Genomic DNA, 13,606 nt, shown 5'->3' with positions numbered 1-13,606 from the left:
TATGAAATTTAATTAGCTCTCTGCTCCTTAGCGTCACACTCCCCTTTCCGCAACAAAGAAGGGAAGTGCATCCATTGGATCCCTCCCTAGGGAAACATAACCCTGTCCCAGTAATCTTTCCCAAACAAAGGTCCTTGCCATACATCAGGGAAGGAGGGGTGGAGAATATACAGCATGCAAAACCGAATGGCTGAAAGAAAAACATATTGTGTTGAAATTTCTGTGGGCTGAGGCTCAAGGCTGAGACTACCTGCTTTGCACAGCTGCGCTTCATCCCTCTACACTCTCTCTCCCTCTCTCCCCCTTCCTCCATCCTTTCTATCTGATCAGCTCATTTCAGAAATGACAGACTCCTTTCAATATCCTGCTCGCTTAGCGATTGAACGGCACAAAAGTGAGATGCCTAGTCACAGATAGGCAGACATTTCAGTTTATCTAATAAAAGGGATAGGTCAAATAAAAATTTAAAGTTCTGGCATCGTTTTCTCATGCTCACGTCTTTCCAAAAAACAGATGACTTTTTTTCAAGAACTGTTTTTGTCCATATAATGAAAGTCAATGTTTTTTGTTGTTGTTGTTGTTTTTTTTATAGTATTTCTTAAATGTTTTCATTGTGGTCCACAAAAGAAAGTCATATTGGTTTGGAACAACAAAAGGGTGAGTAAATGATGGCAGACTTGCAATTTTTTGGCTGAACTATGTCATTAACTTGCTGCTAAGTGTCTCCAATAAAATGCTAAACAATTTTTTTAAGATTTGATGTCATTAACATGTCAAATCTAATGATTTATTTCATCCTCAAAACAAAAATTGCTTCTTGTACATTTTAGACAACTTTATTTCCAGTTATGTTATTTTGCATCACCAAGTCAAATGGGAACTGGCTATTTTAAGTTAGAGCTTGCCATTTTTGCATGCAAAATGCATCAGATGGCCGATGGGTGCTGCCTTGTGAGGCCAAAACAACGGGTGACCTTAACGCTTCCATGTCTGTCTCCCCTTCTCAAGAGTTTGTCTCTGGGTATAACATCTGTGCTCCTTTTTAAGGCCAACACCCATCACCTAACCCTTAATAAAGGCATAATAACTCAAGCCCAGTACTTGTGACCGAGTGAGCCATTTGGGAGTAGACCCTTCTTGCCTGCTCTCAGCAGGCTGTCAGGAAGGTCTTGTCAGAGGAGCCACATTCATGTGACAGTTTGAGACAGCGGCGCTGAATCGTCTTGACTGGCACTGCAGCGTGCGTGAGCCAGAGATCAGGCAAGTGTGGCTGGTGAGCTCACTGGTGTCCATCGTTTTGTGTTAATCCGCTGAGGTATGACCAGGCTAACGGTGAGTGCGAGGGACAGACAATGTAAAAAGGAGGCAGTTTGCATTCTCTCTCTGCCAACGGGTTGAGTGCACTGCATGATGAGGAAAGAGATGTGGAAATGTTTTTTTTTTTTTGCCCTGGGGACGAAGGATGACTTTTGGAAAGAAAAAAGTGAGTGGAAGAAAAGAGGGACGGAAAAGGAGTGGAATCTTATAGCCGTAAATCAATAGGCCTTCAGAGCGATAAGTGAGACTTGCCTTGAGGCAAAAGAAAAACCTTTGTTCATTCTTTTCTCATTCCTTTCTCTTTTTCTCTCCCACTCTCTGTAGATGTAATGGAGCAGCAGGGACTGTGGCCCCCTGTTTACGGAGCCCGAGGGCCAGCCTCACACATGCAGCATCCTGCTGTCTATTCCCGCTCCCAGTTTCTACGGCAACAGGAGCTCTATGCGCTGCAGCAACATCAGCACCAGCAGCACCGCGCAGCACAGGCAATGGAGCTGGCGCACAGACACAGTCACTCACGGGTAACACATGAAGGAAAAAGCACACGTACATTTGGGTAGCCATGTTTCCTCATACCCCTCAAGGTGATTTTCCAACAGCTATTTCTTTACAGAAGCCCAACGTCTTTCAGGAAGCCTACCCAGGGTGCCTGAGGTTGTGAAAGGCCTGTTATTCCTGCTCTCAGAAATTCATAGCCGTTATAGCCAAAGAACGGCCAGCTTTCATTTTCAAAGCACATTTTAATGTTGGAAGTTTTGAAAGAGTGGTATTCTTCTCATGAACAGGGCAGGATTCAGGCTTTTATCTGACTGTTTTATACAAAGTGGCAGAGCAGAATGCAAGTGTACGGTGGATCATTAGCACCCATTGTACTGTGTTTCTGGTGCATGGCCTTACGCAAGAAACCTGAGATGACTGAATCATAACTAGCTCTATCCTTTTTCCACTATAAATGCATTACGGTTGTGAGGAAACTGGAAATAATGTTGATATGCATAATGTTTGACTTCCCACTGTTACTGTAGTGCGCTGTGTTATAAAGTCTCTGAAGCCATTTGTGATTTTTGTGTTTTTCCAGAGGAAACCTGAGGATCCCCCCATCGATCTGGTTGAGAGATCGTCTGAGCTCCGCACATCCAAGCACACTAAGCCTTTCTCCGTTGGCCCAACTGCTAAACCGCCCCCCTCCTCCTCATCTCCAGGGGGCTGCGCTTCTCGTCTTTCACCCTGCTGTCGCTCGCCCGCCCCACGATCCCACCTCAAGAATACGCCCTGTACGCCTTGCCCTGAGCCCAGCCCGGCCGTGGCTGCCCCTCGCTCCCCAGCGCTCAGCCCTCATGCCACCCCCCACCACTTGCCAAAACCTGCAGAGTCCCAGGACAAGAGGGGCGAGGGCCAGCCGCCACAGGACTACCCTCAGTCCCTGGAGCCTGGTGAGTGGGAAAATGACAGCATTCATGTGTGTTATTTCAGTAGGACGAATGGTGAATGTATTTATTGTACATACAGGAACAAATATGCATTGCAGAAATCTGTAACTGTAGAAATGTAGTTTCTACTCACATGGGTATGATTGAAGGAGGACTCGTTATACGCCTTATTAATATTAATTAGGTTTTGTGATGTTTGCACATTTTATTTACTGAAAGGCAAATGCTAGTAAGTTAATGTTAGTATAAGAGATAACATATCATAGCTACAGTGCCCATTTTGGGTTCATTCTGCTTGGACATAAATTGTCATTTACATGGGTGTGTGGCTAAATTTGCACCCCACCCCACCACACCAAGTAAAACAAATCGAAAATATAACGATTATTTATGGGCATGCAGGATATGCTTTAAAATATAATGATTATTTATGGAAATGCATTATACGCTTATGGTCATATCAGGATTGTCCGATAAATTTATAAGCCAATAAATAAATATAAGCCAATAAATTATAGCCAGTTGATAATAACTATTTTTTATTGGCTTAGCTGTTGTAAAACTCAGTCTATAATAATGATCATATAGAAATCTGTACTTTTGTGTTTTTTTTTGTTATCAGACTGACAAAATCATATATGTACATCTAATATCAGCAAATATATCAGTTATTGACATAAAAATATTAATCATTCATAAAAATTCTATATTGATTCTGCGTTGTAAAAATAATGTTTGCTACACCCCGTACATGCTTAGTATCAGAATGCATTCTAACATGTGTCTGAAGATAAAAAGGCAGTGGATTGGTTTATTTGGAGTAATAATCCAGTCTGATAAAAGGGGTGAACAGAATAAAGCATAAAATAGTGCTTTTCTCTAACATGCTTCCTATCCCAATGCCCTCGCATTTGAGTCTGAAAAAAAAAACAGACTAGAGGAAAGAGGCTGGAACGTTTCATTTCATTCTCAAGGTTAGGGTCTTGCCATCGCGTCTGGCTCCACAAACCCCTGGGGGAAAGGGAGTGAAGTGAAGGAGAGACAGAACAAAAAGAAGAGATGGCCAAATAGAAAAAAAGGCCCTGATCACAGGGACAGTGAACAGAAGAGATAGATATTTTGCTGCAGATAAGATAAACAGGGCCTTTGAAGGACTTGTTGGCCTTTGATTACCTAAGACTGTTAATTTGAATGGAAGTGTAAGTGCTGACTTTTCACTTTGTGTCTGTGTCTTTTCACCTTTGTATCCATTTGTGACACATTTGTATGTGCAAGAAAGCATAGACGCCATAGGGAGCGGCTTGCCGTATGGTGTAGGTGCAAGAGAGACAGACAGAAAACAGTAGGGAGGTCAGTGAGACAGCAGACAGGGCCTCTCTTATCCTTCAGAGGTCCTTGAGTGCTGCCTGGCGGAGGGATATGCATTCATCTGGCGGAAGGATACCATCAATAATACAACGCTGAGGTGACAGGGCTGGCTGTGCAATCACACCCAGACACCATGCTGTCATCAATATACCCGGCTATGCTGCAGATCTCATATAGACACACACACAGACACTCTCGCTCTTTCATGCAAGCAACATTTCCCATGCAATCATTTTCATGCGCACGGCAGACGAGACGAATACACACTCTCACTTAAAGACTAATTTATACACAAACATTCCTCTGTGCACTCTTTCTCTCTCTCGCTCACACTGCATCCATAACAACTTGAACATAATTCAATATTCATGGAAAATTCGCTCATGCCTGCGCCATAGCCTTTATGGCGCCAGCTCCATTATGTGTGTGAGTTATACTAGATAAACGCAGCGAATGGTACACACTGTCGCTAATGCTTCCGTATACAGCATATATATCACCCCTCTCTCTGCATTTCAACGTCAGGGGGCCGTGCCCCTTAACTGACAAGGTCGTATTGTGATGTGTATTACAAATGAATGGTAATGGCTTGCTGGTTCGCCATGCGCTGAAGTATGTTTCAGGAGCAGTTAAATCTTTATGCTTGTAATAGAGTGACTTCAAACAAGGTTGAGGAGCCCAAACCAACCTCAGTGTTTATGGAAACACTCAATCAGTTTTTTTTCCCATTTTTTCCTATAGATCTCCCTCCTGGCTACACTTACCCTGCCATCACAATGGGTTACAAAGGTGGCCCCTCCCCTCAAGAAGTCCAACTGGCTGAGCATGCAGACTTGGAGGCGGAGCAAGCGGAACCAGCTGAACCTGCACCCCAACCCCAGCCCCACCCCCTATCTCCCAAAGGGGAGGAGCCTGTGTGCCACACTGGAGTGGGATCTCCTACTAGAACATCACAGGAGGTGGAGGATGTAGAGGAGGAGGGAGGAGTTATAGAAGAAGATGGACAGGTGGATGCCACTCTCTCACAAACTTCTCTTTGCCCCGTTACTGACTCTACCATAGCAGACCCCCGTCCAGACAGAGCGACTGTGATCCCCAACAGCCAGGCAAGTGGAATAGAGAGTCCAGCATCAGCTGAAGACAACAAGAAGCAGGTTGAGGAGCTACGAGACTCAGCTGTGACTTCCACCCAGGATTGTCAGTCTGTGGAACTTACTGAGCAGGATCCAGAGAGGACTGGTGAGGATGAGTGCATGTCAGCCACTGACTCTTCCTCGCCGCCTTTCTCCCCCTGTCCCGTGCCCTCTTCCCTGGGGAATCAGTATCCTGGGAACTGCATTTGGAGCCTGGAGCTCCTTATCGCAGCAGCGTTGTGTGCCACTCGAGATGCCCATATGGCGGCCCCTGCGCCTGTGTCTGGGAACGTGGTGGCCCCAAATTATGGTATAGAGTTACTGAGTGAACTGGCAGAGCTGGAGCGATCCCAACAGCAGAGGAACAACACTGAAGAGAACAGAGGTGAGGATGAACATACATATGTGCCCCCCAATATTCAGATTACCAGCTGATCAAGGTTTTCAATTCTTACTCTGATTTCATTCTGTGTGCAGAGTTTTCAGCGACTTTCAGGGGATGTCTGCTTTTGTAAAGGAATTTAAATAAGACATATTTTGCCAGCAATATTAAGGTTAATCTTGCCCAAATGGATTGTGTTGCCCCAACACAGTTAGCCAGATATTTAAATGTACTTTTACTTAAAAAGACTTTTAAACAAAACAGTTTTATGAAAATCATTTATAAAGTGATAATGTCAGTCAGTGTTTATGTGTGTGAATGTTTTTCATCCAAAAATTATCTGAAAAGGACACAAAGTGCTCGAGGTTCCAAATGACAATCTGGGTTGCACAAGATGATTCCCCCAAAATTATTTTAGAAATGAACAAAAAGTGCTTAAATGGTCAGTTGTTGCTACAGTTACCTCCTCAGGCAAACAATTTCTTTTTGTTAGCATCTATTTACTGCTGTTGTGCCAGATCCTATGCATGCGAAAGCTGTTTGTAATACCTAAAACATAGCGTGTCATTGCAATATTATTCTAGCTAATCAAAAGAAATTTACATCGCAATGGAACTGAATTAGCAACATAACTTTTCTAACATATTGTGATATATATGAACATATTCTAACCAATTGAAATGGATTTTCAAAAAAGAAACAAAAATGTAGTATAATGCACTTAGTTGTGTCCACTGGTTGTTGATCAGATAGATTCAGATCTGAATGTGAGTTTGCAGTGGATTGTAAGAAAAGGCCAGAGTAAGATTAAATGTTTGGAGAAATCTGGCATAAGTCACCAGAGAGAAGAAGAAGATCGAGTTATAAAAGTTTTATAAAAAATTCCTTGTATAGAAAAAGAAACATGCACGGATGAATCATTCATGATAAGATCACTACGATAATATGCTGATCTTATCATGCTGAAAGATATGCTGAATTTTAATTTCAAGCTGACTTTAACCAATTATTTCTATGCTAAGATAGTAGGGTTAATACTTTGTGTGCTAACTTTGTGAAATTTGTAAAATGTTCTGAAATTTGTTGAAATATATTTCCACCTAAAAAGACCTTTTAAGTATGTGCTTAAAGTATTTTTAAAACCCTCCCAATCTATTGTTGTGGCTCCCTTTGGCCTTAATTATTCACACCCCGATCTCATTTCCTTACATCCTTCCCAATGTATACCAACACCGCATCAACTCCCACGATTTCAGAAAACTGTCCATCTTGTAACATTTCCAGCACCAACAGGTTTACAAAAGGTGGTTAAAAAGACAGAGAAACAGCCATTCTGTTCTTTCTTATCACAATAGAAAGCACACCCAATCACACACATGATTTAATTTCTCATCAGTGATTTGCATAAGCAGTCTTGTAGTGTTGTGATACAGGCGGCAGGGGAAGACCACGATGAAGGCTTTCATTTTGTTTTTTTTTCTGTCTGCACAAAAAGAGGAGCAAAAAATAGGGTTTTCAGCCCAGCCAGATCTCCAGGCTTTGTGTGAAGGAAAGATAACAAAGCCCACCCCCCCATAACACCATCCCGACAATACGTGCAGAGACACACCGAAATACACACAAATGCTAACTCTCAGCTGACCGTCCAGCTTTCCATTTTCATAGGAACACACAAACTCACTCACACTCTTGCCTTCTTTTCCTGCCTACAGATCAAATGCTCCCCAGCCTTTTGGGGTTCAGCACTTCCTGTGGGAGAGACTAAGACGGAGCGGTGAGGAGGGGGCCGTGTTTTTAAAGGGCTTTAGCCTGTCTTAAAAGGCAGCTCTAATGATAGCTAGTTCCCCCCGGGTCCGCCAGATTGGACTGTGTCCACTCACTCATCCTGAGGGACGGCTCCCCTGCCCCTGCTCCTCAAACCTGTTTGATCACTTTTATAAGCCTCATTTTAGATGGAAAAAAGCCTTGGCGCTTTCCCACAGCTTTTTGAGTCCCTCAGTGCGAAGTTGATGAAATAGTAAAAACAGCTGATCTTTTTCCTCTCAGGACGACAGCGTTTTTGTCGGCTAATTAGGCCCCATTGTTGTGAGCACAGTTTTAAAGGCTTGTTGCATTTCCAGGGACCATTTAGGGTCTCCCTGCCAAAGGATGTTTTTATTTACACCAGGATCCTCTAGCAGCTGAGAAATCCCTAACGCTCACACCGCGCAGGGAAAAAAATCTAACCACATTTGGCGGCATGCGGCGTTTTTGCTGTTTGTGTGTGTGTTTTCCACCCATATTAAAATAGGGATGTAATCTGCTGTGTAATTCTTGTCTAAGCAAGCTGCACTAAAGGGACTAATAAGAGAATATGATGAAGCTCTTTGCAGCGGGGAAGAAGTCATCAATAAACACACCCGCTGCTGAATTATTAAAGAACTGGAGGTGAGGCGGCCGCTTGGTCTGTCAGGACCTGGTCTCTCGCCGGCTAAAGATTTCATATGCGATTGGGTTTACTCTTCAGTGATTTACAGATTTGATTTCAAGCATTCTTATCTATAGCCGACATCCCAGGCGTTCTGCAAACATTCCTTGCGGTGTTATGTGCATTGTGAAGTATGAACGAATAACGTGTGATAAAATTATATAGATTTTGAGAGGTTCTTTGAAGTATTGTTGGTAGTTGTTATTGATTGGTCAGTGATCCCACAGTGTTCCCGCTCTTTTTTCCCCCACAGATCTCTAGGCTAAATGCTCTCAGAGAGCGTTATCTGTCTTCTCTCCTTCCCTGTCTCGTTTTTATTTCTTTTTTGGGCATCATATTTTCCATCCCACTTGTACGTCTTGCTTTCATGCTATCACTCTATCCATGGCTCCGACCCCCACCGGCCTTGTTACGGCAAGCCGATGGGCATCAATTTCAAAAAGACCACCACAGGGCTAAAAGTGGCATGATGATTTCAGCTAGGTGGGAAACCAAAGACCCTCCCAGACCACCATAATCCAGTCTTCCTCATCTGGTCTTTCTTTCTTTTTTTTTCTTTCGGTTCACGTGTCTCTCTCACTTTCCGTTTCAGCTGAGAGATTTCCTTCACGTGGCTTTAATTCTTTTAAAGCCTGTACAACTTGTCTTTCGAACTTCTCTGACCTCTAATTTTAGGTGAATCTCACAGAATTTGTCATGAACTTATGAACTCCAGGTAACATTACAGCCCAAGAACAAAAAAAGAAAAGAAAAAAGAAGAAAAGTATTATTGTTTTCATTTATTTAATATATATATATATATATATATATATATATATAGTCTTAATTTCATGTCTAAATTAATCTTATTTTTAGGGCCATTTTAAAAACATTGGTTCCATCTTTACCTTATCAGTTCTCATTACTGTATGCTGAAAGTCTACCCTGATGATTACAATTATTTATCGATACCATATATCACTGTTTATAATTAGAATCACCATTGAGAATAATAGAAGAATTTGAAAACATAAAGAGAATTTGTAGGAAAATGTGCTTAGTTGTCATGAAAGAAAATTCTTAATCGGACTTTCTCTGTAAACATTCTAGACAGATTTCTTGGTTGCATCATCTTGTGTTTTGAACATTTTGTGGCTTAAATGCATCACCCGTAAAAAAATTCTAAACTTTTAAATACCGTGTTTTACGACACTTGACCTAATGATATTAAAAATAGGCTTTATTTATTTTTATGTAAAATGCTTCTTTTTTTTTTTTTTTGATAAGATGTTCTCTGACAGTTTTTGTGAGATTTACAGTGTTCTCCGCTGACTTCTCCTGTCCTCTAGTTCGGATTTGATCTCCTCCTGCTCTCTGTGCGCAGGTCTGTTCGTGCACCATGCATTTCCCCTCGGAGGGGAAAATTGGATTCTTTCCATGTTAGTAATGAGGGGATGTTTACGAATAAATAGATAGCTCAATAAACACTTTACTTCTTATTGCCTGTCTACCCTCCCTCCCTCTTTCCCCCCTTATTCAGTCTCTCTCCGCGCCGATCCCATACTGTGCCCCTGCCTTGCCGTGACGCAACAAAATAGCAAGCCGTGGACACCCGCTAACACAGACACAGCCGCTCACACACACACACTCATGCAGTCTTCTCAGTATCCCCAGGCCAACTTTGGCTGTCATGAATATTCAAGCCTCATTGGCTGAGTGGAGACTGAGCATGTGGCCGGCCCTAATGACAGTGATAAATGTTGAGAATTCGCCCTTCTTCATCTCTCTCTCTCTCCCTCTCTCTCTTTTTCTCTGTAACATGGCTCCTGGCATCTAAGCCTCATGTACAGAGATAAGCTCTCTGGTTAATAGCTATCATCATTGCTCATTCAGCCTCTGAAAGCACAAAGTGCTGTCAGGAAACAGCGGCATGCTTAGAGGCGGCTTTGTACCGTTTGAGGCTTTCCTCTTTCCCTCTCTCTCTTCGACTCTCTTTTTATTTTTGCTTCTTTACAGGTTTTTTCACTTGCATCTACTGGGACAGGCTGGATGTCTGTTTTGCTAGGTCACTTTTGAATATACATTGGGCAACATAGGCCTCTGTTTACACCTGATATTAACATCCGTCTCCAGTGATTTTCACTAAATACACATGGAAACAGGGTTTGTCCCTTAAACCACATTTGAAAAGGATAAAAATAAAAAACGTGACAATATCCTAATGCATCACAGACAACAATGATCAGTTGGTCTACTGATAGTTCATGCAAAAGTGCACATTCTGTCACTGGTTACTCATCCGCATAACTGACTTTCTTCTGTGTAACTAAAACTGTTTGGTTACCAACGTGTGTGTCCCTGGAACACAAAACCAGTCTTAAGTCGCTGGGGCATATTTTTTGCAATAGCCAAAAAAGCATTGCATGGGTCCAAATTATAGATTTTTCTTTTATGCCAAAAATCATCAGGATATTAAGTAAAGATCATGTTCCATGAAGATATTTTGTAAATTTCCCACTTTAAATATATAAAAACTTAGTTTTTGATTAGTAATATGCATTGCTAAGAATTCATTTGGACAAATTAAATTTTTTTTGCACCCTCAGTTTCCAGATTTTCAAATAGTTGTATCTCGGCCAAATATTGTCTGATCCTAATAAACCATCCTAGATGGAGGTCTCCCTGTATATTCTTCTTCTCTGTCATTGTTAGATCAGATGATGTGATATTTCCTTCAATTCCTTTATTTCTTCTCGTTCTGTGCAGAAGATGATATGTTGACCTTTGACCTCCAAAGTTTGGCAACCCTAGCTGCTGCCCGGGCCTTGGAACTGGTCCCACCCATACCAGTAGACTCAACTCCACCCCTTCGCAGGATCCTCAATCTGCGCAGGAAGTGCAAGTGGACGCCACGTCCCGAACCGGTACACTTAACTCATGTTTATTTATTAACATTTATGTATTTTACATTTATTTATGGAGCACAACAAGTAGCAAAAATTTTCCCATACTTAAAATAAGACTCATAAACCAGTTGTTTTCAAGAAAAGAAAAGCTTTAAGGATTCCCTGCATTTTTCTGCCAACATAAAAAATATATATATTTTTATCAGAAAAATCATAATTCGATTATTAAAGGCAGGGTAGGTAAAAAAAATGTATAAAAAACTTTTTTTCCAAATTTGTTTAAACTTTATTTATATATCAATACATAATTAAAATGTAAGTACTCTGAAAAAGAAAGTATAAAAATTGAGTGTCTGTAGACCTCTCACGACTGTTTTAAAGACAGCTCATTATTTCCATTCACTCCACCCCCTCCCTTCTGGGCTCCTATAGATTATTTATCATCTCTACTATGGCTCGCTAAGTAATGTTATGTTAGCTATATTACGCAGCTACGTGTGCTAATGACACATGCTTCATGAAAAAAATATGTATGATCAAAATACAAAAAGAAAGATTTACCTGTCCAGCAGAAATAAAGCCATCAAGGAGTCACTTTTCAGCCCCTTGAGTTCCCTCAGTTCTCGCCATCGCTGTGAAGCCACGCCGATATTAACTCGCGTTTTATTTCTTGGTTTGCCTTCACTAACTGCATAGGCTGGTACTGTGAATTTTGCTTGCTGTTTCTCTGCCATTGTTTTGGTATTCCTAGGATCCGTGCCTCTTGAATTCCACAAATCAAACATGCTCGCGCAAGTGGGCAGGTCATGTGTGGCAAAAGGGTGGTTGCCATGATTGCGAGAGAGTGACAGTCGCCTAAGCCAATCCTATGTTTCGTCCCGAAATGGAAATAATGAGCTGTGTTTAATACAGATTAAACGGTCTAGAGTCACTCGATTTTTATACTCTTTTTATCAGAGTACTTACATTTTAATTATGCATTGATATATATAGAAAGTTTAAACAAATGTAAAACAGTTGTTTATACATTTATTACCTACCCTGCCTTTAATATTGACTTGTTTCTTACACAAATGGTTTGGTTTCATAAGACTTGAAATATAATGGACCAATTTTAAAGATCAATCACTGTATCCTTTCACTGTATGGGAAAGAGCATTGTGAACGTTATTCAAAATATCTCCATTTGTGTTCTGTGAAAGAAAGAGAATCATACAAATCGACACAATGTTGACTGGCATTTAAAAATGATAAACTCACTGGAGATTTTTCGTTCTATGTGTAGGTGTGTCCTGTTAAGGGTACCATGGAAACGCTGGACCGGGAGGAGCTAGCGATGCGTGTGCGGCTGGCAGAACTGCAGCGACGTTACAAGGAAAAACAGAGGGAGCTGGCCAAGCTACAGAGAAAACATGACCACCAGTGAGCAAACCACAGACCACTTTCACAAATACACACCCTCCACATATAAATGCTTTCCGCACACCTTTCAAAACCCATTTACACACATGCGCGGAGAGATCGAACTCTCTTCGATCCTCCAGCACACACTCTTACAGTCTCTCTCCAGCTCTTTCTCTGTCCCCTCGCAACGCTCTGCTGAGACCACCCAGTGTGTGCTGAGCCCTCTTTGCATAAGCTTGAGCTGTGCTTAAGTCTTTCCTCAAGTCCACTCTCACAATTAGGATGGCTTAGTGTTTCGTTCCATTCAGCATCGTTAATGTGAATTAGAGTGATTGACAGGCTGTGTGTGTGCGCGTGTTTGTGTGTTTACAGGAAAGAGGAGACCTCACGCAGTCCGGCTCGTCGAGGACCCGGAAGACCAAGGAAGCGCAAGTCCACATCGGCACCCCCTATCCCCACAGACTCCCCTAAAAAAGTCAAGTGAGTGTTTCCTTTTGTTCTAATTTCACTGTACTTACAGTTTCTACGTGTTTTGAAGGCCAAATTCCTGAAATGCTGTAAATGCAGTACAACTTACTTTCCTGGATAAAAGAAAGGACCATAATGGTGCTGTAATTAAATTTAATGATACCTCAAACTATGCTGTTGTATTTCGAAGAACTTACTCAGAATCACGATTTTACCATAGAAAATTGATTACATTTTTTTTTTTTAAAGTGATGTATCTAGGGCTGACGACAGGATAGCAGATGCATATAATATACTGTAAATTAAGAGCTGGGTTACATGTAATCAGGATTCCTTGTAATAACAAGACTTGTAATTATATTAAATTACATTTTAAAATACACGTCATCAGACTACAGTTACTTTTTTATTGATTACTTGATTGTATACAATTATATTTTTGCTATTTACACAATAGCAAAACATTTTTCATAATCCCTAATTATTTTTCTTTTTTTTTAATTTTCCTTTCTAAAATGCCTGCATGACATGCAAGTAAATGGAATATATTTTCTTTGAATATCAGTAGTACAGTATTATCCTATTTAAATCAGTGTGATAAGCGAGTAATGTAAAAAGTAATAAAAAAGTACTGATTAAATTACCTAAAATGTTTAATGTAATGGATCACGTTACTAAATACAAATGTCATATAATTTGGAATCAGTAATGGACTACAATTCATAGTAGTCTACTCTGTCTCTCTCTCTCTC

General features: G+C 41.1%; 1 protein-coding gene across 5 annotated transcripts in view; it reads left to right on the top strand.

The window, feature by feature from the left end:
* bahcc1b (BAH domain and coiled-coil containing 1b) overlaps positions 1 to 13,606 on the top strand; it is a 107,224-nt gene that overhangs the window by 71,758 nt on the left and 21,860 nt on the right. For all 5 annotated transcript variants that reach the window (XM_059532646.1, XM_059532645.1, XM_059532647.1 and 2 more), the window contains 6 exons: positions 1,642 to 1,838; positions 2,396 to 2,750; positions 4,857 to 5,633; positions 10,843 to 11,000; positions 12,268 to 12,404; positions 12,759 to 12,866. In XM_059532646.1, the coding sequence (XP_059388629.1) occupies positions 1,642 to 1,838; positions 2,396 to 2,750; positions 4,857 to 5,633; positions 10,843 to 11,000; positions 12,268 to 12,404; positions 12,759 to 12,866 (1,732 nt within the window). The remainder of the gene's footprint in view (positions 1 to 1,641; positions 1,839 to 2,395; positions 2,751 to 4,856; positions 5,634 to 10,842; positions 11,001 to 12,267; positions 12,405 to 12,758; positions 12,867 to 13,606) is intronic.

This window comes from Carassius carassius, chromosome 40, assembly GCF_963082965.1.
Source record: "Carassius carassius chromosome 40, fCarCar2.1, whole genome shotgun sequence".
In the NCBI taxonomy this organism is placed as follows: Eukaryota; Metazoa; Chordata; class Actinopteri; order Cypriniformes; family Cyprinidae; genus Carassius; species Carassius carassius.
This window is presented reverse-complemented; position numbering and strand designations above follow the sequence as displayed.